Below are 25,966 nucleotides of genomic sequence, written 5' to 3'. Positions count from 1 at the left end.
TGTCCAGCAGAAGAAACAGATGAAGAGAGGGATGGAACACCATATAAAATAGCCAAGGGGGTTTACATTATACGGTTCGCCTTTTTCGGTGCCCATTATGATGGCTAGAAATAGCTGAAGGTGCGTGTATTACACGGTTCTCCTGGTTCCGTGGTGTCACCTGTGATGTTTTTAGTGTGAGATTCGTTGTGGCGTTGGATTAGGTAGTTATGAAGTAGAAGAGTTGAAGTAGAAGTAATAAATTGATGATAAATCGGCAAAGTATTAAATTAATAATTACTTTGGCATATAAAATAGATATAGAAAAGCAAATATCAAGAAATGCCACAGTTCTTTGAGACTAGGTATGTGCCTTGTCAAACCCTTTGTTATTTTTGCTTTGTGTTATTATTTAAATTGGTTATTATCTACCTTTGTATTCGAGTTGTGCTCTTTATTAGGTTCATTTGTCTTGGTGCCTAATGGTAGGTCCTGTGGCTTTGTTAATAGAATGTCGGGCGGGGTTTGACGGGCGGGTTTTGACGGTCCGACATCGGGTGGTTTTAGGTGGCATGAAATACCTTTGTATGTACCTCCGTACATATTGGTAACGTTCCCATCGATTCAGATCCAGATCCGGGGCATCTTATCCCGGGAAAGGGAATCCACTCACATTAAAGTAGCAGAGCGTTATCACATATGGGGTTATAGCATCAGCAAAACATCCAACATCCAAAGTCCAAAGTCAGCGTTAAACGTCAAACGCTGTACGTCAAACGCCATAATCTAGCCATTGACTGCACGTAAGACGCCCTGTACTGCAGGTTTGCGTCCCACTTGCGTGCTTGCTTATCTGTTCACGGATTCCGGCCTCTAAAAGCGCTAGACGCTGCCCATTTTGATCCCCAGAAACTTTAACGCTTGCCGTGACCCGCACGGCAGCCAACATTCGTTGCCCTGCTCGGGATGTGGCGGTGGGGCTCCTATTACCCCTCTATAAACAAATAAATTAATCCGTATCCCACTGCCCCCAGATTCAAAAGTCCTTCAACTCTTCTCAACCCTCTTAAACACCGTTCTATATCCATAATGTCGAAACCACGCGTTCTCCTCCTTGGTGAGATTGACCAGTAAGTGCTCGACACCCCCCTCAAAACGATCTCTCTCTGTAGGCCTCAATCCCTCAAGGTCATCCCACTTTACATTGGCTGATATCTCTCTCTTTACCTACACAGCGCACACAAAGAATGGTCATCTCTCGCTTCGATATCAGAAGTCATCGAACCAAAGGCTCGGTCGCGGGAAGAGTTTATTGAAGAATGCAAGGCAGGGGCTTTTGACGGGGTGGTTGCCGCGTACCGGACCTTCCAAAGTGTTGCTATCACCGGCTTGATTAATGAGGAGCTTGTGGCTGCTCTGCCCAAGAGCTTGAAGTTCATGGCTCACAATGGTATGGGATTTATAATTCTTGCATTGGGAATCTGGGGACTAATGCTGTGGATAGGAGCCGGGTATGACCAAGTTGATGTTTTTGCTTGTACCAGGCACGGCATCCGTGTCTCCAATGTTCCTACTGCCGTGGACGATGCCACTGCAGATACAACTATGTTCCTTATCCTAGGAGCTCTGCGAGGATTTAATACTTGTAAGTTCCTGTGTTTCCATCATGAGCCCCCACTCCTGTCTCCCCCGTGCAGTTGGGTGCTAACCTTTTGTCTCACAGCAATGATGGCCCTCCGAAACGGCCACTGGAAAGGCTCCCCTCCCCCACCTCTCGGCCACGACCCACAAGGAAAAGTCCTCGGAATTCTAGGAATGGGTGGTATTGGCCGGAATCTAATGAAGAAGGCTTCGGTATTCGGGATGACCACAATATACCACAACCGCAACCCCTTATCAGAAGAGCTGAGTGGTGGTGCCAAGTATGTCAGCTTCGACGAGTTACTAGCAAACAGTGATGTTTTGTCTCTGAATTTGCCTCTCAATGTAAGACAACCCCCACTGTTAAATTGTGCTGGAAGAAAAACCAATTACTAATCTTTGAATAGAAAAATACCCGCCACATTATCTCGACCAAGGAATTCGAGAAGATGAAGAAGGGAGTCGTAGTTATCAACACCGCTCGTGGCGCTGTCATGGATGAAGGAGCACTCGTCAAAGCCCTCGAAAAGGGACAAGTATGGTCTGCTGGCCTTGATGTTTTCGAGGAGGAGCCAAAGGTCCATGCAGGCCTAGTTGCGAACCCAAGTGTGATGTTACTGCCGCATATGGGTACCTGGACGGTGGAGACACAGACCAAGATGGAGGTTTGGTGTATTGACAATGTGAAGAGTGCCGTTGAGAAGGGGAAGTTGTTGAGCCCTGTACCAGAACAGAAGGATATGTGAGATACGAGGGTTTAGACTCGAGAGGTGCGATTGCTATTGACGGATTTAAATGTTACAACCCATGGTTAGGTGGGAAATCAACGGCGCTCGTACCTAGGTTGAAGAATTTTATAAATTACTTAAGACTGGTTATGACGATGTAAGGATATAATTATTCAACCGTCTCGTATCGTCTCCGTGATAAAGTGACATGTTGATACACCTAGATGTAAGGTACAGTTATGCTTGTAGCTTGAGTAAAATCTGGATATGGGTTATCGCCTTGTACCGAAGCGACATGTCATCCATATGGGTGCAGCTTTGGCTAGAAAACTTCTCTCTAGGCGATTATTCAAAACAGAGGAAGATAAACAAATCTAAAGTCTTTATTTCGAGCTAGTCATGGCAAGTAGCGAAGGACCTAGGCTACATTCTACAGAAACGGAAAATGTGGTGACGCAATTGATGCACTTTGATCTGATCCCCCGCCCAGCATTATCACCGCCACTTTCCCAATTGCTTAGGAAACGAGCTCTCATAATTGCTCGATGTGGTTAGGTGTTCTGGGGCTTCGGATCTCCTCTTTTCTTCATTCTAGACAAATTCCCGCAAGGGAAAGCCCGCAAAGGCAGACGCTTTTCCGCCTTCACCATCCTAAGGTTACACGCTCGCATTGAATATTTCCTCCAGTCCATATTTATGCGGAACACATTCTTTTTTATTGAAGCAACCAGCCGAATGCCAAGAATAAACCCCATTTTCCGATTTCAATGCATTGGATACAAAGAATAATACGCAAGTAACGCCGAATTGAAAGAGCCCTAAACGCCATGAAGGAGTGTTTTGGGCGAATTAGGTTGTGGAGGCTGGAACCGCCGCAGGGGCAGGAGAAGTCGTAGCAGCCGTGGAAGTTTCCGGGGCAGCCACAGAAGCAGGAGGGGCAGTATCAGCAGGTGCAGGAGAAGCTGCCGGTACAGGTGCGGAGGGCGGTGCCGGTGCTGGTGTAGTCCAGGACCGTGCAGCTAGCTCACATAGTCTCCGAATCACATTGGTGGTACCCGCGCCAGATCCCTCGTCCATAACAAACTTCTTTGCAACAAGGAGTTTGCTCTTGTTGTCGCTCTCGTCGAAGTGGAGGGGAGTATCGTTATCCGTGTACTCGGAAACCCGTGGACCGATAACACGGACGACCGCAATAGAGTAAAGGACATCTCGATTCTCTCTGCCGTCGAGAAGATTGCGGAGGGCTGCAAGTGTGTTATCGATGTCTTTGGCCGATGCTGGATCATCGTCTCGGAGGCAAACGAAGTTTCCAAGGGTGTACCAGAACTCCAACTCACGGAGTCTGTGGTGATCGGTGCTTCCGGGCACAGGAGCGGTAAGTGAATTCCGGGGAGCAACCTGTCCGGTCAACAAGTTCTCGAAGACGGTCAAGCGATTACCAGCCTCAACGGGGTCATCATTTGGCGGGACAGTCTTGATCTCTCTGTTGCCGGAGGCTTCCACAGCCGCAATGCGTACCGTGTTGGCGAGCGCCCAGACAATTCTTGCCTCGACACTGGCGGTATATGCCATCTCCTTGATATCGTTCTGAGGGGTCTTGGAGAATTGGTGCAGTAGAGTACCAAACTGGTCGAGCAATCCCTTGTCACCGAGCAACTTGGCCAGGCCCTTTGTAGTGAACCACCGTGACTCCAGGAAGTTTTCGAGGCCCGGGGCATAGATGCTGTAGTAGAGGTGCTTCGTTTCCTCGAGCTGGTTGGGTAGCTGCGAGACGTCGGCGGCAGAGGGAGGGGGAGCGATGCCGCCCATGGCGAGGAGTTCGCTAACAGTGCGTTTTGCTGAAGTGGTCGTGTAAGCCGAGAGTTCTGCTGTAGATGCAACTGAAGGGGAGAACAGAGACCCAGCGCCACCTCTCAGGTGCGGGGTGTCGGACGCCGCAGACGAGAATGGGCTGGCACTCTGTACGTCTCTCTTGATATCATCGCGGAAGATTGGCATACCTGATGTTGTCTGATGGTAGGCATTGCCCCCGACTGTGGTCGGCGGGGCAGCAGCCTCCAATGCTGGATCAATCGCCGAGGAATAATCAAACTGTTGACTCGCCGAGCCAGGCGAACTGACGCCGGCCGAGAGGGATGGCTCGTAATTCATGCTCGAGACAGGGACGCCGTAGCCCGCGGGCATCATCTGCGGCTGATGACCGTATGGATTCGCCGTCGCAGTCGAACCGCCCTGGGCTGGAGCAGAGCTGGGAGCAGGCTGGATGGCTGTAGGGCCAGGCTGCTGCTTGAAGATGGGATCGTAGCCCAAGCACTCACGCTTGGACTTTTGGCAGTTGCGGCAGGCCGGGTGGGCTTCGTCGCACTGCGCCAAACGTTAGCAGGATTGTCCACCGAGAGGGAGCCACGGGGGATTTGGCGAAAAATGGGATATATTTTGACCGCTCTCGTCTCTTTTCTCGCGGTGGACTCGGCTTGAGCAAGCTCATGTGCCTTCGCCTACTTAGGTAGATTCGCTTGCTATAAACGAAAAGAACCCATCGCGAACAACCTCAACCTCATCCGACACTCATCAAACCGACGAAACCGACGAAATTGAAACATCAGGTACTGACCTTTATCCGTCGCTTTCTGCAGGTCAGGCATCCCGTCTTGGTCCGACGCTTGATTTCCTATCGCGATGGCGCCCGTTAGCAAACACGACCCGAGGTTGACGGCACCCGCACGCTCACTCACCTTCTTATGGCGGCCGCCGCTCATGACTCTCGAGTCGGTGACCGGGAGGGCATATCGCATGTTCTGGCCCGTCGGGTCCGAGGTCACGTTGGGATACTGGTGCTGGGGATGAGGCAGCGTCTGGCCTTGGTTGTGATAGTAGGGTCCGCCTGCCATGGGAGCGACCGGCGGGAGTCCTGACGCCAGATGGTGCTGCTGCTGGGCCTGCTGTTGCTGCTGCTGGTGCACCGGGTCCAGCGTGCGCATGCTGGGCAGCGAGAGCGAGCCGTTGCTGCCAGTTGGGCTTGCGCGATATGGTTCACTGACCTGTTGGTTGTTCGGCGGAGGGTAGTTGTATTGCGCATTCGACAGCGATGGCGACGGGTACGAGGTCGGGCTGGGATAATTGACCGGCTGCTGGCGCGACTGGCCGCCCTGCTGCTGCTGCTGCTGGGAGTTCGACATTGATGGCGATGGGGGAGCGGAGCCGTTCTGAAGGTGAGAAGAGAGATGTGGGCTGTTCCGATGGTTCTGCTGCGCCATATTATGATTCTAAGAACACGGGGGCTGCGCGCTCTGGCACAGTGGCCTCAGACAGCAAGAAGGCTTCGACGACCGCGACGACGACGACGGGGCGTGCGACGACCAGCAATGGGTCTTGGGGGGAGTATTATGGGCTCTCGCGCACGGCGACTCGGAGGGTTCCCTCTGGGGGTGAAGCTGCAATAGCGACGAATCTCGAAAAGTAGCGACCGCGCTGGTTACCGAGATCGATGATGGGATTGCAGAGGAAGGGGAGCGAGAGGCGAGAAGCTGGGGCAGAAACGGGTGACGGCCTGAGGTCTGAGGACGCCGTTAGTAGGTAAGGTAGGTAGGCCAGTGCCGTAGCAGTGGCAGTGAGCAGTGTTTCGCTGTGTCGCTCAGTCGCTGGGCTGGTCGCTGGTCGCTGCAAAATTCACATTATTAACGGCCAGTGTGTTTCGGGTTTAGCGTTCTTTGCGCCTCAGCAGCAGCAGGCACCTGAGGAAAAAGAAGACGGAAAGACAGAAGGCCAGAGAGACAGGACGACGGCTACAGCATTCCAACCTGCGGCCTTTTTTGCTTGCTGCAGCGCGAGATGCAGCTGCACGAGCACTCAACTCGACTCTACTCGACACGCGAAGGTGAGCGTTCTCGCGTTGCCTGCCGGGCTCGCGAGGGCCCCTAGCAGGAGAGGCTTCAGGGCTAATGTCCGCCTGTGACAACACGCTACGTACGTAGTAACTACCTACCTTACGAAGTACTCACTGACGACATATACTTGTGTTTATACACAGTATAGAGAACACCGATGGAAGTACTACGTACTAGTCATTGAAGTCATTGATGCATTACTGACGGAGCGCCACGCTAATTGCAGCCAGCATCAACGAGGCTCTCGTGGGAGCACTTCAGAGTACTACGAAAAGTATGTGCTGTTGGAACCAACAAACGCAACCAACCCGACCCATACTGTAGTCGAATCAGTCATCTATCGACTGGAGTACTTCGTAGGTGTCAGAAAAGCAACCCAAAAGCAATAATAGAAGAGGAGAGAAGCTTCCCCTAGCGCTCGCGATGCAAGCAATCTTTCATTTCCTGGAAATTATAATGCAATCCAATCCAATCCAATGCAATTCAATCCAATGCAATTCAATCCAATCCAATGCAATTCAATCCAATCCAATGCAATTCAATCCAATCCAATGCAATCCAATCCAATCCAAGCGAACCATTTACTTTATCCTCCCCCCCCCCCCGCCAGCGCATTTTGGTGATAATCTTGATTCTGACTCTGTGTGGGCTTGCACGACTCTTCTGGAAATTCAGCCTCTACATTCCCAACCACGTGTTGGGCCCCCGAGCCCCTTAAAGGGTGCCAGCTCGCATCTTCTCAGTCTCTCATCAGCTGGAGCTACATCTGGCAGCTCAGCTTCACAATTCCTCCTGGGACCTCAAGGCTCAACCATGCCAACAACAGGACGATAGGCTGTCGATGCGTTAGCCCCGAGAGGACGCTCCTCGGGTAACGGGGTGTCATTTTGGGAGAGACCGGCTTGATTTCAATCTCCGAGTCTCAGTCAGATTACCACAATGCCTGATCTGGCCGGTCCGAAGAGGTTGCCTGTTGCAACTTGCACTGTTACTCTACTGGCCAGCGGCGGCCGTGAGCACGAAAGCAGTCTGATGATTTGAAACTTGAAACAGATCACCACGAAACGCTTTATTCCCAGCTAATCTAGCCGGTACGGGCGCTCGCGAAGGGAGCTGCAGCTTACAGGATCCCCAGCCCAGGCGCTATGTACTGTAGCATGCACGCCATCGTCGGATGCCATGTCCGCTAAGAGATAACCCAAGCGCGAAGCTTGCGCCTTGAGGTCGTACAGAAAAACGGGATCAGATCCAGGCGTTGCTATAGTACTGTACAGTACTGGGTACGTTCCTAACCAGGTAACGGCGATACATACGGTACGAGCACTCCTACAGAACTTTGAACTTCAATCAGGCGCACGGGCAAGGCAGAAAAGGCTGTGCAGCATTGACGACATCTATCTTCCAAGTTATTCGCAGCCGCATGATGGCTACTCGCAGTGCATGAATTGAGTCTGCAACAATGGTTGCTTTTAGCGCTGCCGAGCTCGTCCGGGGGCTTACATACGAGGTGTATATGGGATTATAAAAACTCCGAGCCGAGATCAGTCCAAGGAAGCAAAACACGCCGAACTCTTGATCGCTGTGAATAGCCAGAATCCTGGATTGATAGCTGATACAGTGTTGTTAATTTACTACGAGGACGGCAAAACTCGTTTGCCACGTGTGCGGAGCACGGCATTTGGAATCATATTACAGCGAGAGATACAGTATGTCTCTCAACAGTCTGAATTTAGCATTCTGCATTCTGCGTCAGGAGCTGGATACCATCCTATTCGGGGACTACACGCACCAATAAGCTGGCAGGCTGCATATAGCACGGAGCTGGATAGAGTCACCGTCAGGTGTAGTATTACCGTTGAGAACGGCAAGGAGGATTTGTACGACCTCACAGATACGTGGTCTTCAACCAACTAGGTAGAAGTTTGTTGAGCAGCTTCAACAAACCGGCGCACTACCTCCTTGACACACATGTCAATGAGGTTTGAAGTCTCTGCTCAGAATTACTTTAGTGGTTATGTGGTACATGTAGTCTCTGGACTCTGTAGGTTCAATGTCACATGATGCTACTTTTTTTTATACAGCCAGCTACTCGTACAGCGCCTCACGAGCCGGCGGCCGGCCCGTCCAACCACTCACGGGCTTTTCCGAGTTTAGATAGGGCTCAGAAGGAGCTGACGTCCACCCCTATCCATCTGTCAGGACTCTCGTCCAGTCAAACTTCCTCCAGCGCTTCTTAAATCCTTCAAGTCGTTTATCCCCTCGCGTCCATCGGCCTTGCTTCTTGATCACATCAGGCTCAATATCTAGCATGCCGCCAATGATCTCCCGAGCAAATAGATCGCCTCGTGGCCACCGGTTCGAGTCTTCAACGATGTGGCCTAAACCTCCGTCCATATCAAACCAGACATGAAAGTATGGCATCTCTTTGGCAATTGACTTTCTGAACGCCTGTTTGCCCAAGCCTTCTCTTGCCCGGGAAGCCGTGTTGATCAGTTTCTTATGCTGTGTCCACTCCTCGTCGGAAGACAGGATCGCTTCCTTGAAGAAGGCTGGAGCGGTTTCGCCCAGGCTATATGGTAATGGTACAACTTGCATGGCGGCATGCATCTTCCTCTGTGGGGCCGCCGCATTTTCGTAGAACACCACGTCTCGGCCCTGATCATGATACATCCGGGTCAAGCACTTCATGAAATTCCTGATCTCTTCCCACTCATCATCGTCACACTCTAGAAGATTTGTCCGGTGCTGGATAGGCACAATGACCCCACCGCCTTCGCTGAGTTCTGGCTCTGTCGGCAATGTAAGATAGACCCGTGTACCCAGAGATATTATCGGCGCAACCGGGGGTTGGTTCTTGTCCTCCTGATGGCAGAGTTGGCACGAGTCCAAGATCCGATTCATCTTCTGGAACTCGCCGATAGCTGCATTCTTCAGATTGATCTCCGACTTCTGCACGCGCTTGGCGAGCTTATTTGCGTTGTCGTCCATGTAATCTAGGTCTGTTTCAAATTTGGCATCCTTTGCGATGCGTTCTGCGGCCCTCATTCCGTCACCACCGGCTTGTCCTTTCGTTCTTCGCTCTTCTCGGACCATATCCTCAATGCTCATGTCCTCGTTCTCCTCAACTAACCCCCGTTCACGACCCCTCTTATTATCGATCGATTTAACCTCACCACGCGTTCCGGCAAGCATTCGATTATCCATCTTTCCGAGCACTACTACGGTAGCTTCCGAGTTATTTGAAAAGTTTGCCATGGCTTGGTTGTACTCTGCTTCAAGTCTTGCCGCGTCCGGGGATTTCTTTAACTTGGCCTTCATGAGCTGTGCCCTCATCCGATTCAACGCTGTAGAATCCAACTGAACAGTGATGGGTTGGGAAGGTTGCTCCTCCATGACTGCCCCTTGCGGTAGGTTCTTTCCATAGTCCTCGTGTGGTTCCTTCGGGCTTCTCCTAATACCCAGCTCCATCTTTCTCTCTTGGAACAATTCTCCGCTTGGTTTATCTTTCCCAACGTAGCCCTGCCCATAAAGCTGCCGACGGTCCAACTCGGTCTGCTCCTCGCGCGCATCATCAAATTCCCGTAGGCCCCCGAGTCTCTCTATAGCCACCTCGTCGGCTGGCCTGCCAGTCTCCTCCGCCTGAGTATAAACAGCCTTGAGTTTCGTCATGCGCCATTGAGCTCCTGCATCACCGAACGTGTATGAGACTTCATGCTCCGCGGGTTCCTCAAGATCCTCTAGCTTCTTGCCATCTGCCAAATCCTGTAAATGGACGTTCAACTCATTCTTGTGGATCTTCAAATCGTAATCTGGCTTTGGAGGCGGCGGCTCTACAACTTTCTTGGCGCCTTTTTGAGTGTAATCAATATCTATCGCTGAAGGTTCTGCCATCCAAGAATCGCGGGTAAGCTTGGGGGTCCTTGAAGGTTCTTCATCGTCGGGAATGGGCAGATCCTCGTGAGGATCGGAAGTCTTCTCGAATTTATGCCTTCGATGGCCATCTTCTTTGTCATCTGCTGAGCGTTTCGATCGTTTATGTCTGTGATCGTCACGGACAGGGTCATCATCATCTCGATGTCTGTGATGCTTTGACCGACGGCGCTCTCTATCCGAATCGTCATCTTCTCCAGATTTTTGACGCCTTGACCGGTGATGATGTCGATGTTTGCGCTCCTTTTCTCGACCACTTCCCTTCTCGGTATTTTCCCTAGCCTTTTTTTCCTCCGCTAGAGACTTTTCAAACTCATCGAGGCCGTCCATTGTGGTGTTGGCAGAAATCGGTAGTTGAGGGAGCTAAAGTGGTCTCCCCAGCTTCAGCACAAGCGCGAGGCGATCGAAGCGGCCTGGATCCTTGAGGTTCACAAGCGCAAACATCCCACCTGCCCCGCGTCATCCTCTCCCGTCTGCATCCTCACATTTTCGCAGGTAAAACTCAGATATGGCGACTTCGGAAGCTCCCCAGCCTCAAGGCTCTCAACAGCCTGTGGCTATTGTGTGTGTAGGCATGGCCGGTATGCATATCTCTCTCTCCTTTTGCGAAGACTTACGCATCTCTGACTATCTCACAGGCTCTGGCAAAACTACTTTCATGCAACGAATAAATTCCTACCTGCATTCGCAACAGGAACCACCATATGTCATAAACCTCGACCCCGCAGTCCGAACTGTGCCCTTCGATAGCAACATCGACATCCGTGACTCGGTCAACTACAAAGAGGTTATGAAATCCTACAACCTAGGCCCAAACGGCGGTATCCTCACATCTCTGAACCTTTTCGCGACAAAAATAGACCAGATTATCAGCCTCCTCGAAAAGCGCACTGGTCCAGATCCTGCAAAGCCAGACGCAAAACCCATTAAAAATATCCTGGTCGACACTCCCGGTCAGATCGAAGTCTTCGTATGGAGCGCATCCGGAAGCATACTGCTGGATTCGTTAGCATCTTCATTTCCGACAGTGATTGCTTATATCATCGACACCCCACGAACAACTTCGACTAGCACTTTCATGAGCAATATGTTGTATGCCTGCAGTATTCTGTACAAGACGAAGCTTCCTATGATCCTGGTGATGAACAAGACGGATGTCAAGGATGCGGAATTTGCAAAAGAATGGATGACGGATTTCGATGCTTTCCAGGCCGCCTTAAGAGAGGAGGAGGAGGCTGGAAGCTTTGGAGGAATGGAAGGGGAGGGGGTGGGAGGGGGAAGTGGATATATGGGATCGTTGCTAAATAGCATGAGTCTCGTGTTGGAGGAGTTCTACAGCCACCTAAGCGTTGTAGGTGTTAGCTCTATGACCGGGGCTGGCATCAGCGAATTTTTTGAGGCCGTGGGCGAAAAAGCGAAGGAATTTGAGACAGATTACAAGCCGGAATTAGAACGGAAGAGGAAGCAAAGAGCAGACGACAAAGTTGCGAATAGGGAGAAGGAGTTGGGGAAGTTGATGAAGGATATGGATGTTTCCGGAAAGGCACCCACGCGAAGTGTGGAGCCTGATATGGATACATTGAGCGACCTCGATGACGAATCGGTAGAGGGTGAAGAAGAAGGAGATGGTGCGGATGGCTTGTCTGCAAGATACAACAAGGCGCTTGAGGAATCTGGTGGCCCGACCGGCGAAGACCACAGCTTCACCCGGTATCTAAAGGCGAGTCAAATGAAAATGTAGGGAACGGGGATAAAGGTAGAGGTCAAAATGGCGCTGGAGGAGTTCTTTGGTAAAAGCATTGCATGTCAGAATACCTTGTATGACATCAAAATCAGGGTGGGTATCTGAGATCTGAACAACCAGAATTAATTCAAGACTGATGATATATTTCGAAGTCTGTCACAACTTCCCATCGCAATGAGGATGCGCTGCGATCCGTAACGCCTGTTATACCCATAGTCTATCATTGCAGCCCAAATTCCCCCCTGAACACCACATTGCTTCTCCGCGCCAGTTATAGGTGTGCTTCATATCGCATGCCCATCGCATCCATTTCATTATCTCGCCTCGAACTGAACCATCCTGTATCCCAAGTCAGCATATTGCCCCCCGCAGCACCCTACCCCCTTAGAATATCCTTACCTCTTGGTGCGCTCCTTGTACAAGACACGATGCCCGCAGTCTCTGCACCGGATAGGATCACCTCTCTTCAGAGGAACCTTGGCGTTGCAATCGCCACACAGGTAGGTGATGGTGGGGTTTTCGTTTGCGCCGAAGGCATCGCGCGTTGTAGCGGGCGCGGTGACCGGGACTTGGTATGCTCCGGAAGACATAGTTGCGTATGGCTATGTTCTGAGTACAGGTAATGTTGCGCGGCTTTAGATTTGAGGAGCTGGTTGGAGAGAGGCTGGAGATTTGAGGGTTGGGATGGCGGTCTTGAAGCTGTGAGACTTTCTTTATCTCGCGAAAAGTCGGGCGGTCACGGGCGGCAGAAGTCTAGACCCCGACCACCACTAAACCACTTCGTACTAAGTACTATTTATAATACCGTTCCCCGCGGGAGGAACTTGTGACCCCAAAGGGCCAGAATATTGTTTATAAGCAAGGAGGTATAGGTATCGGAGACCTACCTTAGCTTTCTACTTCCAGGGACTAAGCGTTTTTACTCGTGAGACTTATCCCTGGGGGAAGTAACTAGAACTTGAATGCGCAGAGGGGGAAGTGGAGGTGAACCAGGTGGTCTTATATATGAAATAATACAGTCCACAATGTCTTGTATTCCAGACTCTGGCATGGTACAATAATAATGATATTGTCCGTGTACAAGTGGCTGTGAAACATATGATAAGTTACAGTTTGTTTGAAATACAGTATGTCGATGCGGCGCAGCTCTGTAGCCCCAAGCCTCTTGACTGATTTGGGGAAGCGGCATGCTGTAACCTCTATAAAGTACATGACATATTCTGCTTCGTCCACACTCCACAGTACCACACCCCACCATGACTGATCTACGACGTGCCCATCTAATATCTCTCAACTAATAATCCTCTCCTCCCTGTTTAGCCAAACTCAAAAATGCGAATTACATCCTAAGCGTTAATATTCTGATCCTGTCGTCCGTTTGCCCGCTCAGTTGGACGTTCGCCCGTCACTGCACAGTCTTGCACATGTACTCATAATAGCTACCTACTTGGTGATTATCCAGCATCGCCCCTCCGCTTCCCTCGCAGAGCGCTTTCCACTATTTCTCAGCGATCTGGGTATCGCGCTGGCATCCAACTGCCTATCTACACCGACGCGCCTCACCTCGAAGACCTACCATATTGCCAGCCATGGTTAGCATTCCCCGGTCTCCCTCCATCAAACTGTATAAATACTGACGCTCAGCTACTTCCAGGGTTGCTGCCAATCTAGATCGCTGTATCCACCCTCAGAGCAGCCTAATTCCTCCTCCCGTGCGATTACCTCCTCCCAACCCCAATTACCTCCAGCTCTCCCCCGCCCTTCAACTTCTACCCACAGCGGGCGGCACTCTCACCACCGATCGTCCCAACCACTCTCTGCCCACATCAATCGGCCGCTCAGACCCCATGTATGGAGTAGCAGATCTCGAGTATGGACTCGTGCCGAGTTAGATCGCGAACGCACGGAGTTCTTTGAGACTAGAGTTGCGGGGCGACCTGAGATATGGCAGACTTTAAGAGTAGCCTTGGAGGTACTATGGGCTGGGGGGGATCCTGAGGATGATACCGGCATCTTGACCGCCCAGACCATATTAGATGCTGCTGGTATTACCTTACCGACGGGCGATTTGGCAGGGGGAGCGTACGATGGCTTCGGAGCGTTCTATCCCTTACATCAATTTGTTGTCTCAGACCCGGAGAATATGGTAGATTCGCCATCTGGGGCAGCCCCTGCTGGGGATGGAGAGGATAAAGACGCGGAAAGTGATGAGCTAGATGAAGATGAAATTCTGAGGAGGAGAGAAGAGAAAGGGAAGGCGGTTGTTAACCCGAAGGATCTGATGAATGTGAGGGCGAGACTGAGTGATGGGGCAGGCCCAGATCTCGTGGTCAGTGTTGGGAAGGAGGATTCTGTACGATTGCTTACCCGGAGAGTATTTGAGGAATCAGGAGTGAGTTCCGGTACAGACAAAATGCAGATCACCCCCCAACTGACAATCTTCGAACAGCTCACACAACCAAAATATATACGGATCGCTTACATGGGCAGAATACTGAAGGACAACCAGTCGTTGATTGCTCAGGGATGGAAAGATGATCACGTGGTAAATGCATTGGTGTTCGGATAGGTAGGGCTGTACATTTGCAGAACTTGTGTATTTCGAGCGACTTCTAAGGGCAGGGACGGATGGAAATATGCCCATCTTTGCAAGCGGAAAATACCCCCGGCGTTTTATTTGAGTTGGGACACTTGACCCGCGGTTTTCTACCTAGCGGTTGACATGGCTGGCATTGCAATATCTAATACGAAATTAATTAGCAAATACGCCCCTGTACTGTCCCATCCCACCTGGTGATGTAGAGTGTTCGAGAAGCAATGGGATTTCCTATACTCACAAATAATCATGGACGGCATACTTAGTTTTCTCAGCAGACTACAGGATTTATGATCGTACTTGCGGAAGAACTCCTAAGTCGCTATGGCAGGACGTTCATCATGCTGTTAGGCATTGAAAGTTAGGTATGGAAATATAGCAACACACAATATTTCTGATGATCTGCATAGTAGCACAGCAGCAAGGCTGAGATTTTATATCACGTAGAAGCAGGCACAGCAGGAAAATAGTATTATTAGAGGCAAGATGATGAATAAGTATATTTATATTTAAGATCTCATGGAGAGATAGACTAGACATTTCTAATGTGTTTCGCATCTGTAAAAGTGGAATTAGCCCACGTAATCTCGGACAATTCAAATCGAAATAAGATATTGTAAGAGTAACCATCTCAGTTCTCCAAGGTGAAATATTGTTTCTTCAATGACTAGCTCAGGAAAACAGCATATATTGGTTTCATCAGAGGTATAGGAAGTGAACTTCACGAAGTAGGAATAGCAGAGCTTACCTTTGGATGGGTGCCAACTGCGGGCTTACTCGAGTGTATACCTATATGCAGCGATGATAATCGTCAGCAACAGTCCATAGTAATAGAGATGTAATTGATCTCGCAATATGCCAAGAACCATAAGACAAATGTCAGCCTAGAAGTATGTTAGTTATAGATCTTTAATATCCAACTGCAGAATACATACCTCATTAAATCAGATTTTTATAATGCGTTCAGCAGCTCGAAAGCTTCAAACAGTGTGAATAAGTTTCATCATGTGATGCCATGGTTTTGGATACAAATAAAATAAAATAAAAGTGTTGTTTACCTAAGAAGGTATGTGTTAGCAGATGCTTTGATCAATGTGGTACCCAAAAGATCCGGAAGTCATCATGCAATGATCAGCTGACGAGTTCTCAACATTCACTTCCCAACCGTCTACCCTCGCAAGGTTTGTACGCCTTGCTTTCACGAGGATAGGGGCGGGAGTGCACAGTCTGTCCGCCCGTTCGTTCAAAGTTCGTCATGGTATGCATAGAAGAAGGATTTGTGAAATTAAAGTTATACCTGAATTTCGAATCAATGATTAGCAGGAGCACATCAAAGTTGAAATATATAAAGCAGTAGAGAACAAGGGTCAGACAAGGCTGAAACTTTAAAAGACAGAATCTACATGATAACTTCAGAATGAGGAATTCCTATAATTGTCAAATGATCATCACACCCGCGATAGAAGAAAATAAAATGTAGCTTCACGAACCTTTTGTGTAATGAAGAGCTTGGGATATTGACGCAAGTTGCAAAGCTATAAAATAGGCTGTGAAAAGTCAGTATCATCCGACACGACTAGTAGCTGTTGAAAATATTTTTCGCACAAATAGCTCAGAATAATAGATACAAATCCCCATTGCAATGTAAGAGTTGGATTGTTCAATTATGTGTTTGTCTCATCATTGAGTGGGGTTGAAGGGAAGGGACGGTTGAGACCTACCATATTGGACATGCGTCAATGAGCCAGGACGATCAGAAGCTATGATGCGACAAGCAAGTGTTCATCAGTAAGATAGAATCAATCAGCCATGTCGATCAAGGTCCTCGACAGTGCGGGTTGGCTGGTTGAGAAAGGGAATGAAAAGAGGATGTATAATTGTAGTTGTAAAAAGTTCTCCGAGCTCGAGAAATTCTGTTTGGAAGTACTCTCGCTAGCGTGCTTGAAAATAAGCTAGCCATAAGCGATTAGCTCAATAAGCGCCAGCCACATGTGGCTGAACACCTTCAAGTGGAAGTGGCGAACCCCCTCTACACTTCCCTCCTACATCTCCACCTGCACACCTGTTGCTCAGGATATCATCCTGAATAGCAGTCAAGATGGCCCCGGCCAGTGGAATATGGGCTCCCATAGCCCTCAGAGTATTCAAGTAAGTTCCTATAATCATAGAATAGTGATATGACTCATGGAGTTCCTAGACCGAGGACTAACTGCCATATTACAGACAAGCCTTGAAGAAGACATCAGGTATTATTCGAGCACGAATTACTGATATATCACGCCCGCTCCATCGTGAGCTTCAACCAATCCTTGTACGATCATCCCCGCGTCAACCGATCCATCCAGCGGCACGTCTTCGTCAAGCTAAAGGACGATGGTACACCACTCACAGCATTAACACCGCTCGTCGATTTGCGAGCACTGCCGGGCAACATAGTGCCAAATATATCCGTGCATCATTTCCTTCATCTGCTACTGCTAGGGCTGTTGGTGGATTGACGACTCGAGCACCATTTGCATCTACATTACGTCCGAACCTCACAGGCGGAGCTCTGCCTCGTGCTGCTGGTGGTTATGGTTTAGGTGGAGGCCGTACAGGGGCTCGATACTTCTCCCACACTCCTGCTGCCCCTGCGCAGATAGTAAGCAATGTCTCCGTAGCAGTCCGGGCTTTTTTCCTCTCGGGTCAGAAAGCCCAATTTGATGGGACGACAGCTCAAGGAGAGAAGCGATACCGTGCGGCCACAGCCCTACAGGAGGAGACCGGCCGGAAAATGAGAGCAATGAGCTCAAAGAATATCCCTGGGTCATTCATCGATTTCCATATCAGCCCAACCATCACCGCTCTTACACCCCTTAGCGGCGCAATTCCCTCGGGTAACGTGGAAATGTCCGCACCACACTTGAACACCGAAGGCTTCCTAGACGTCCTGTCCGTCGATTTCGCTCGCTCTTTGCAAGATTTTGCGGCTACGATGAACGATCTCAAGCGTCTTGCACCCCTTGGGGATCTCCCCATCACTCTGGAACAGAAGTCTATCATCAGGGTCCGATTCCCCGGCTGTGGCGCCGAAACCGTAGAAGCCCTCTGCGATGAATTCGGCGTACAACGAGGGATCATCGGCCAGGATGAAGATTTCGACAAGAGCGTCGGAGGCCAAATCGCTTTGATGTTCCCCTTCGCGCCCACTTCCGAACATACCTTATCTTCACCTGGTGGCTCACTACGATCACAGACAGGGCATGATTTTGAACAGGTCGATAAAGATATTCTAGACAACCCCTGGCTCGAGAGCTACGAGAGCATGGAAGAAGACTCGAGCGACCATGAATCGGCCTATTTCAGCAAGCCAAGTAAGATCCAAAATTCGTCCAGTTATGAGGGCGTGGAAGGTATCTACCGATTCCTTGAACAGTGTGATCACCCGCCGAGGTTTCAATAAATTACTTTCCTTTGTTTGTGCCTTTTAAGTTTGGGATTTGGGATCGGGGAATAGGATACCATGGGGGGCTGGACGCTATGGGCATGGTCGGGAACAAATTGAATAACGTGATGGGTGAAGGATGCATTTCTTGGGCTCGTCAGGTTGCCGTTCCACACTCCAATGATTTCCAGCCGTAGTACATACGATCATCTGAACACTCATCAATTATGTTTATCTATATTTGATATCTCGGGAAGTACTCACGAAGTGTCTTTAACTTCACTAAAGTCGAAAGCTTCTAAAAGAGTATTATTTCAATATATATATATACATATCTTTTATTTCAATATATATATCGAGTTCATATATAACCTTTTGCTATTATGATAAATCTACTCGTCATCTCCAAAGAATACCTTGATTGGCAGCCAAGCATCCCCGCAAACTTTGAATCTATCCGGAAGACTATCCAACTTTTTGATCTCCTCGTCTGTTAACTGCCATCCATCCAGCTCGAAGTTCTTCTCGATACGTTCCTTGTTAACCGATTTTGGAATCACAGACCATCCCTTCTGAATACCCCACGCAAGCAAGACCTGTTGTGGGGTCTTGCCCTTGGCCTCTGCCATCGAGAGGAGTGTCTTGTCGCTGTAGAGGGGCGAGTTGGTGCTGCCGAGGCAGGAGTAGCCGGTGCAGTGGATGCCCTTCGTTTTGCAGTACTCAACGAGCTTTGGGGATGGGTTGTTGGGGTGGAGTTCGACTTGGTTAACAGCTGGGACGATCTAGAGGAATATTAGTGATGTTGCCCATCAGCCCAGATACGGATTAACAAACCTTGCACGAGGGATCATTGAGTAGAATTTCGAGATTTTTGACTTGAGAGAAAGTTAGCCATTTGCTTTTAACAAAACGTTTCCAGAGTAGTACTCACTGCCAAAGTTGGATACACCAATATTCCTAACCTTGCCAGTGGCTGCGAGTTTCTGAATCTCTTGCCACGTCTTAATGAAGTTCCAGTCTGGGAGATGCTTCTTCAAATCGGTGGGGTCCGTTGATGATGGCCAATGCATAAGATATAGGTCGACGTAATCGGTGCCGAGGGATTCCAGGGACGAGTTGATTCCCTCCTCGACTCTCTTGTGCCATGGGTTGTCGAGCTTGGTTGTCAACCAGATCTCGCTGCGGGGCACGCCCGAGTTCTTGATTCCCCGACCGACCTCCGCCTCGTTGCCATAGGCAAGCTAGGTTGGAATTAGCCATGGTTCCCTCTTGTTTAAAGCAATTCCACATCACATACCGCGGTATCGATGTGTCGATATCCCTTCCGAAGAGCAATCTCTACGGCCTTCTCAACCTCGTTTGGCTGGGATTGCCATGTTCCGAGACCAATGATAGGGATCTTGGCACCGGTGTTGAGGGTGGCCGTTTGACTGGAGAGATTGTGCTGTGAGCTAAATGGCCTTGAAAATGAGAGGTGGGATGCCACATTGGCTAGTCTCCGCAGGCTTCTGCGTTTGACGTGAATGGGTGCGCAGCTGGGGAGCCTGTGGCAAACTTACGAGGTGGTGGTAGCAGCCATTATTGCGGTTGGAATTGCTGAGAGGGATGGGAAAGAGGGGATGTTTACTTGTATAAAAGGGAGAAGTGGGAGATTCGAAATTCTTTTCCAAACCTGCTGCACCTACCTTACTTATAGGTGAAGTCCCGAAACCCTTTACTAGATTGGAAATCAATGACGCGTGGGGGTCTGTATTGCAGGCTAAACCCCACCTATCTAACTACTCCGTAGAGCTTTCGTTGTAGGAGGAAGACCACCAGACTATACGCGATTGAGTAATATGAGAGCTTGCTACAAGGAGAGCCTTCCAATACCTGTTCCACCTTAATTGCGGAAAGCCAGCCAAGTGTCGAGGAGGGGTCCCTCGATGCGCGCCTATCAGCAGCTTCACTGCCAGAATAGGGCTTTGTACCTGTGGCCTCCAGCTTGAACAGTAATCGAGAGCCCACTTTACGATAGCCGCAGCTATCATATTACGGCATATCAGCCTCTTAGTTTGGTTGACATACCTTAGATGGGGAAAACCCTCTTTTCTCTCCGTCATAGATAATGTCAAGGTCATTAATACTGATACTGTTTTACTTTACCAAATTCCCGTGGTAAAGCAGCGTGAGATGAGGGGTACTCGTATTACTCGCATCGTCTTGGCACCTGGCACCTGGCGCGGCCTTCTAGACCGGGTTGCGAAGCACAGCTCGCAGCGCTGGATTTCTGGGTCTCGCCAGGTTCAAGCTCCTGTAACATCCCCCATCAACCTCCATTTGCTCAATCCAAAACACCGCCATGTCATCCGGCTTTGTATCTGGCGGCACCGCAGATGCGCCTATTGAGAGGAGCGACGAATGGCTAGCTGCCCAGCAGGAAATCGAGGCCAACCACCGACGAAAGGCGGAACAAGCTCGCCAGGCCGACGGCAAGAGTTTATTTGAGACCTTGGAAGCAAACAAAGGTATCTCATGCAATAAGACATACCAGCCCAGTGTTTACCATGGTTCTCGGACTGATCACGTAGGGGTGCTTTGAATGACTAGCTGCCAAACAAGACGCTTTCGACGAGGCACACAGGCTCAAGAACCAGTTCCGCGCCCTCGACGAGGATGAGGCGGAATTCCTAGATTCCGTACTCGAGAGTACCAGGGCTGAAGAGGCACGGGTGAAGAAGGAGACCGCAGAGGGGCTTGCTCTATTCAGGCAACAGCAAGAAGAAGCTGACAAAAAGGCGCGGAGAGGCAGCGATGATGCAGCAAATGCGGACGACACGTCGCCTACTGTGGAAGAAGAGGTTTGGGTAGTGGGTGGACGAAAACGCAAACGTACGAAAGAGAAAGAAGTGTTCAAGGGCGTCAGGATTCGGAGGGCATCTACGGCCAATGAAGACAAAAAGCGTACAGTCCCATCCGTGAAGCCTTCGTCAATCGATCCTCCTTCAACGAAGATTGACGCGGCAACACCATCTAAAGCCGTCAAAATCCCAGCTCCTGCTCAGACACAGCAGGCTAAAGCTACAACTAGCATAGCAAATTCTGCTCCAGCTACACAGCCTGGAGCTCAGAAGAAAGCCTCAGTGAGCCTGGTAAATTACGGATCCGATGAAGATGACGATTGGTGACTTTTCAAATAAGCTATGGTGTTAGGGGCAATTCAAGGGGGGATTCTGTTTTGGCAGCGGCGTTTATCCTACCTGTACGGAGTATCAATGATTCAGCGTGTTGGCACAGACCTGAAACTTCGTGCCATCAGTGTATAGGTAGCAATATGACGCTTCATATCCAGACTATAGCATTGTTGTTTCCTAACGGTTTCCTCTTTAGGGCTAAGCTTGTTGGTATAAATAGAATATTAAAACAGCCATTTCCCAAACATCTAATTCAAAGCTTGTCCCGGTAATAAGCTCTGGTGATACTGTACACTAAGTGATTCATAAAAGCTTATCGGAGTTTAACCTCGGCTGGCGCAACGACAAGAGTTCAAGCAGCTTTCTAACCCACTATCACATCACCTTCAACAAAACCCGCCATGGACAACACCTCACTGCAATAACACGTCCTTCGAGCCACCCGCCGCTTCTCATCCAGTACAGCGATAGCCCACCATGGAAGAAGGGTGTCCCTTCTGCACAATCGCCTCTCACTGGTCGCCATCGACTTCCCCGGATCAAAACCACGAGCTCACAAGCCCCTCCGCGTTCGTCGTCCTCTCCACAGAACAATGCATGGCCTTCCTCGACATCATGCCATTGGCCCGGGGGCACCTACTTGTCACGACGCGACGCCATCATGAGAAGATCTCGGACGTGAGCGAGAGTGAGGCGACCGAATTAGGGCTATGGTTACCCAGGTTGAGTCGGATTCTCGCTCGGGTTACTGGAGTGTGGGATTGGAATATTGTGCAAAACAATGGTAATGGGCGATTTCTCAATTGACCCTGCCGTTTCTCTTCGGGGTTCTTTACGTAGGAACTAGCGGCGAGAAGGGAGTTGGCAAAAGATGTTTTACATTGTCCAATGGCATATGAAAGCTAATATCTGGACGAATAGGAGCTGCGGCCGCACAAGTGGTACCTCACGTACATTTCCACATCATCCCTCGGCCTGCCCTGACGCCCGAGCTGCGGAACCGATCATTTACGATGTTTGGACGCGGCCAGAGGACGGATTTGGATGAGGAGGAGGCGGCGGAGTTGGCTGGCAAGTTGAGGGCTGAGGTGAAAAGAGAGATGGAGAGAACTACTAGGCAGATTGAGAAATTATAGCGGGGATATTTGGTGGGTTGGTGTATATTACATGGTGCTCATTGGAGCTTCATAGGGGATCTGAAGTAGAGGGCTGTCGAATTTTATGGCGTCGGGAGATTGGGAGACTCCAGAGTCCGAGAGTTTACTAGTACCTATAGGGGAATTGTGCATAAGAGGTCGTCCTTAAACCGGCATGGAAGTGGGATAGATAATCGGCACATGCTCATTTGCGTGGATGGAATTTACCAAGACGCCATACACTGTCGAGGCGATGACAGCAGTTTCAAACGATGAAATATCATGACTGTGAGATGGGAGATGAATGAAGAATCGTCAAGATAACGAAGTTCGGGACCATGTATGTCATCAAAGATAATATATTTCATCGGGACGACTATGCCTGGCAAGCTAGTTTCCTCTTTTCGACCTTTTGCTGATTTGGTAGGCAGCGCATTATTAAGTAATGCCTAGCAAAAGATACCCTTTCCTAAACACTTGTAACCGTACCCTCCGCCTTGCTCTCTGCCACTGATACGTGGTTCTAAGCATGCACATGGCGTTCGGGATTTCTCGTTGGTGACCAGGAGATATGATGTAGACCGGGTTGTTGGGACCCAGGACCAGTTAGCTCTGGACTGCAGCAATTCGGGAATGAGGCAGGAAGTAAAACATTCGGTAGAATGCTACTCATCTAAAGGCAGTTTTAAACCCTTTGAAGTACCCCTTCCTGAATGGATTAAGATCATCTGCACTAACTCCGCTCTCCTTCACTCTCTCTTCCCGGGGAGTATTAATAACCTCGGAGTTAGGAATTCTCTTATATGTTATAAGTTTTCTTGACCCTACAAACACCGTTAGCCAAAAATCAAGAATTAAATGTGAGTCCTTTACATTTGTTAAAAGTCTGGGTACAGACACTCGTCAGTTCGAGGCATTGATGCTGGGGTATGGTAATTTCTTGATCTTCGTCATTCGCAGTGGGCATCCAGAATGAGAGCCGCCCACCATCAACCAGCGATATAGACGCGAATTCCAATATGTCGTCTAGCATAGCCAGGAAGCTGTACGGCCGTTTTGGCGGCATATAGGCATCTTCCCTAAAGATATTTCAGTATCCAGGCTGAGATATATTATCGAGATACTAACGTATGATGAGCCTTTCCGTCTCTGTACACTGGCACCTTTGGTTTCGTGGGATCCCTACTTCCCAATACTTTCAGCCCTTCCCGGACGCCATAGGGTGGGTCACAAATAATCCCATCAAAGAGCCTTGCTTCCCTGAGGGGTGTGTGGGTAAGATCAGCTATGAAGCTATCACCGTACTGGTTCGTGAGACCATATTGGACAAAGTTAGTAAAGAGATTCGACTTGCCCTTTCCCCTGATGCTGCGGCCATCGATATCACTCCCAAAGGCGAGGGCGCCAAAGTGGGCACAGGCAACAGGGAAACTACCAGAGCCAACGAATGGGTCATAGAACAACTTTCCAGGAGCCGCTAGGGTTATATTTGCGGTGATCAGAGCAAGTTCGGCATCCATAGATGTAGTACATATGTATTTTCGCTTCTTCAGATCGTACTTGCCGATAATATCTCTCTGGCCCTCGCTAAGAAACCGTCCCAAATGGATTTTTCGGGGATCCTTAATTGTAAAAGGGAAAACATCGCGTTGCCAGTCCTCGGAGATGCAAAAGTGTTGATCCGCGCCTTTCATCCTGATCGGCCCCTCAAAAGCAAGGAAACTGAAGTCTTCAATCAACTGTCGTTGCTCAGCCATGGTCCGTGTTCCTTGGAACGAGTCGACGGTGAATTTAAAAGAACTATCTTTGTAGAGATGCCACAGATGCTGTGAAGTCTCTCGGACATTTTGATGAAGCTCCTCATAATTGGCTCCACTGCCCCAGTGTTCGTATATCGCTTTGGCAAGTACACTTCTCCTCAAGAGCCTGATGGCTGCATCTTCCGACGGCAATTTCACAATGCAAAATGGTGACTTCCACGTGTAAGCAGGAGGATAATCAAGAGGTGAGTATTCACGCACATCTGAATTGTATGAGCTGACTTCTAGATCGATTCCTTCGAGGACTGCAAGGGCTTGAATTTCGGGCAGACGAAACGTCTCATGCACGTGGGTAAATCTGATCATGTACTCCATCATCATTATAAGCGCCTCCTAGACTGTCTAGGGGGCTACAGTCCATGGAGTATCAAAGTGTGAAAAGAAATTTTCTTGCCTTTATTATTGAGTAGGAAAGTGCAAAGTGCTTTTGAAATATTCATGTCGATTTCACTAGCGCCACACCCTGGTCCCAACTCTGGACCATCATCAACTTCGACACAACATCACGCCCTTCCCCGAACGCCCAACAATACAAAAGCCAAGTCCATTAAAAACGGATAAACTCTCAAAGATGCTAGATTTCCCTGAGGACACTAAGAACGAGCCTAAATGTCTTGTTACACATGGCACAATGGGTCATGTGAACCCGAAAGAACCTCCTATCAAGAGAAAGCCTTTCTCAGCCATTTTAAGTCACCCATTCGTCTCCAAGGTACGCTGACTCAGACCTTTTTCGTTTCCGGTACTAACAATTTGAATAGGTTGATCTCGTGCTCCCAGAAGAAGTCTATGAGATTGTTAAAAATGACCTTATCAAGTCGCTCGAGCCAAGGTGGCCTGTTTTCAGCCGTGTTATTTTACCTCTGAGCGTTCTTCTAGAAGGGGATTTCTTTAATGAATATATTAAGAGAGGTTTGTTCAATATTTTCGGTGTCCATTTGATATACCAATTGTTGATTAATCTTTTAGGGAATATTTTGATGCTCTCGGAGGGAAACATGGGCGTTGACAATGTATACAAACTGAGAGACGGTAAGGCTGAATAGCTTGGTTTATTCTTATATATATTAATTCTTTATTTAGGAATATTAACTTTGCATTTGGAAAAGGAAAAGTATGAACGGGCTGGTCTGGTTGGAAAGCCAGATGGTCTTAAAGGTAAACGGGGAACCAAGCCTCGATGGGGTAAGTAACATTACAACCAATCGTTGACTAGGCCGGTTTATTAATGCCATCTTAGTTGTTGAGATCAATCTACGTCTTCCATCCATGCTACATGGCAAAAAGGGGTTTGATAGGATCGTTTACGCATTCAAGAACGTCCTCACAGCACCAGTCACATGGCTCTTCCATGATTTAGCAACCACAGGTTCGATGGCCCGAAGTAGAGTTCCGTATCTATATAAACTAACTGGTGGATAGCGACGACGCCTGATCCACTGGATATACATTTCCCAACCAAGAAAACTGTTTCCCCTGTGGTATCACAAAACATTAGAGCCAGCATACCACCCCTTAAACCGACTGCGGATAAAGATTCCAAATATGATGCCGACTTCGAAGACTATGCAGTAGAACTCCACGAGTGGCTATCCCTCATCCTGCTCGACAGCCCACGGGTCAAAGTCGGAGACAAAATCGACCCTTTCCTTTCTCGTTATGCGCTACCAGCCGATTCTGTTGCAAGTGGTGGATTGGTTAAATTGACATGGCAAGGCTTCATAGCTCCTTCATGGGCCCATGAGACCTTCGCCCTGATATTGCCACACATCCCTCGAGACTCCTGGTTCGCTTATTGTGTAGGCGGTTTCGCTGATGGGTGGTCTGGGGAAACTAGGGCAAGTACCATATTGAAGCTCCCCGATACACCGAACGAGTATGTTCTGTGGGGCATAGTGTAGATGAACG

At 49.2% G+C, this 25,966-nt stretch overlaps 11 protein-coding genes across 11 annotated transcripts; 6 read left to right on the top strand and 5 right to left on the bottom strand.

Annotated features, from left to right (window-relative positions):
• Positions 1-1,068: 1,068 nt before the first annotated feature.
• On the top strand, positions 1,069-2,366 carry BP5553_02272 (NAD(P)-binding Rossmann-fold containing protein; the record flags this gene model as incomplete). Its single annotated transcript, XM_032010895.1, has 5 exons — positions 1,069-1,109; positions 1,215-1,429; positions 1,484-1,624; positions 1,703-1,965; positions 2,028-2,366. The coding sequence occupies 5 exons, from the start codon at positions 1,069-1,071 to the stop codon at positions 2,364-2,366; spliced, it is 999 nt and encodes a 332-aa protein (XP_031874949.1).
• An 831-nt stretch (positions 2,367-3,197) lies between these two features.
• Positions 3,198-5,605, bottom strand: BP5553_02271 (uncharacterized protein; the record flags this gene model as incomplete). Its single annotated transcript, XM_032010894.1, has 3 exons — positions 3,198-4,712; positions 4,790-4,846; positions 5,084-5,605. The coding sequence occupies 3 exons, from the start codon at positions 5,603-5,605 to the stop codon at positions 3,198-3,200; spliced, it is 2,094 nt and encodes a 697-aa protein (XP_031874948.1).
• Positions 5,606-8,419: 2,814 nt separating this feature from the next.
• On the bottom strand, positions 8,420-10,495 carry BP5553_02270 (Uncharacterized protein; the record flags this gene model as incomplete). The annotated part of the gene is made up of 1 exon (XM_032010893.1): positions 8,420-10,495. The coding sequence occupies one exon, from the start codon at positions 10,493-10,495 to the stop codon at positions 8,420-8,422; it is 2,076 nt and encodes a 691-aa protein (XP_031874947.1).
• A 178-nt stretch (positions 10,496-10,673) lies between these two features.
• Positions 10,674-11,906, top strand: BP5553_02269 (putative GTPase npa3; the record flags this gene model as incomplete). Its single annotated transcript, XM_032010892.1, has 2 exons — positions 10,674-10,746; positions 10,804-11,906. The coding sequence occupies 2 exons, from the start codon at positions 10,674-10,676 to the stop codon at positions 11,904-11,906; spliced, it is 1,176 nt and encodes a 391-aa protein (XP_031874946.1).
• A 317-nt stretch (positions 11,907-12,223) lies between these two features.
• BP5553_02268 (Uncharacterized protein) lies at positions 12,224-12,499 on the bottom strand (the record flags this gene model as incomplete). Its single annotated transcript, XM_032010891.1, has 2 exons — positions 12,224-12,248; positions 12,309-12,499. 2 exons carry the CDS (start codon positions 12,497-12,499, stop codon positions 12,224-12,226), a joined length of 216 nt encoding a protein of 71 aa, XP_031874945.1.
• Positions 12,500-13,498: 999 nt separating this feature from the next.
• Positions 13,499-14,478, top strand: BP5553_02267 (Uncharacterized protein; the record flags this gene model as incomplete). The annotated part of the gene is made up of 3 exons (XM_032010890.1): positions 13,499-13,501; positions 13,564-14,301; positions 14,359-14,478. 3 exons carry the CDS (start codon positions 13,499-13,501, stop codon positions 14,476-14,478), a joined length of 861 nt encoding a protein of 286 aa, XP_031874944.1.
• Positions 14,479-16,603: 2,125 nt separating this feature from the next.
• Positions 16,604-17,947, top strand: BP5553_02266 (Uncharacterized protein; the record flags this gene model as incomplete). The annotated part of the gene is made up of 2 exons (XM_032010889.1): positions 16,604-16,653; positions 16,729-17,947. 2 exons carry the CDS (start codon positions 16,604-16,606, stop codon positions 17,945-17,947), a joined length of 1,269 nt encoding a protein of 422 aa, XP_031874943.1.
• A 374-nt stretch (positions 17,948-18,321) lies between these two features.
• BP5553_02265 (Aldo reductase) lies at positions 18,322-19,508 on the bottom strand (the record flags this gene model as incomplete). Its single annotated transcript, XM_032010888.1, has 5 exons — positions 18,322-18,711; positions 18,764-18,804; positions 18,861-19,170; positions 19,227-19,437; positions 19,489-19,508. 5 exons carry the CDS (start codon positions 19,506-19,508, stop codon positions 18,322-18,324), a joined length of 972 nt encoding a protein of 323 aa, XP_031874942.1.
• Positions 19,509-20,270: 762 nt separating this feature from the next.
• BP5553_02264 (Uncharacterized protein) lies at positions 20,271-21,096 on the top strand (the record flags this gene model as incomplete). Its single annotated transcript, XM_032010887.1, has 2 exons — positions 20,271-20,436; positions 20,519-21,096. The coding sequence occupies 2 exons, from the start codon at positions 20,271-20,273 to the stop codon at positions 21,094-21,096; spliced, it is 744 nt and encodes a 247-aa protein (XP_031874941.1).
• A 1,811-nt stretch (positions 21,097-22,907) lies between these two features.
• On the bottom strand, positions 22,908-24,379 carry BP5553_02263 (tRNA guanosine-2'-O-methyltransferase; the record flags this gene model as incomplete). The annotated part of the gene is made up of 3 exons (XM_032010886.1): positions 22,908-23,062; positions 23,112-23,317; positions 23,367-24,379. 3 exons carry the CDS (start codon positions 24,377-24,379, stop codon positions 22,908-22,910), a joined length of 1,374 nt encoding a protein of 457 aa, XP_031874940.1.
• Positions 24,380-24,629: 250 nt separating this feature from the next.
• BP5553_02262 (Uncharacterized protein) lies at positions 24,630-25,959 on the top strand (the record flags this gene model as incomplete). Its single annotated transcript, XM_032010885.1, has 6 exons — positions 24,630-24,770; positions 24,820-24,970; positions 25,028-25,090; positions 25,142-25,243; positions 25,299-25,427; positions 25,481-25,959. 6 exons carry the CDS (start codon positions 24,630-24,632, stop codon positions 25,957-25,959), a joined length of 1,065 nt encoding a protein of 354 aa, XP_031874939.1.
• Between the last annotated feature and the right edge of the window lie 7 nt (positions 25,960-25,966).

The sequence above is a fragment of the Venustampulla echinocandica genome (assembly GCF_003357145.1).
Source record: "Venustampulla echinocandica strain BP 5553 chromosome Unknown scaffold_0, whole genome shotgun sequence".
NCBI lineage: Eukaryota > Fungi > Ascomycota > Leotiomycetes > Helotiales > Pleuroascaceae > Venustampulla > Venustampulla echinocandica.
Note: the sequence above shows the minus strand (reverse complement) of the source record. Positions and strands in the feature narration are given on the sequence as shown.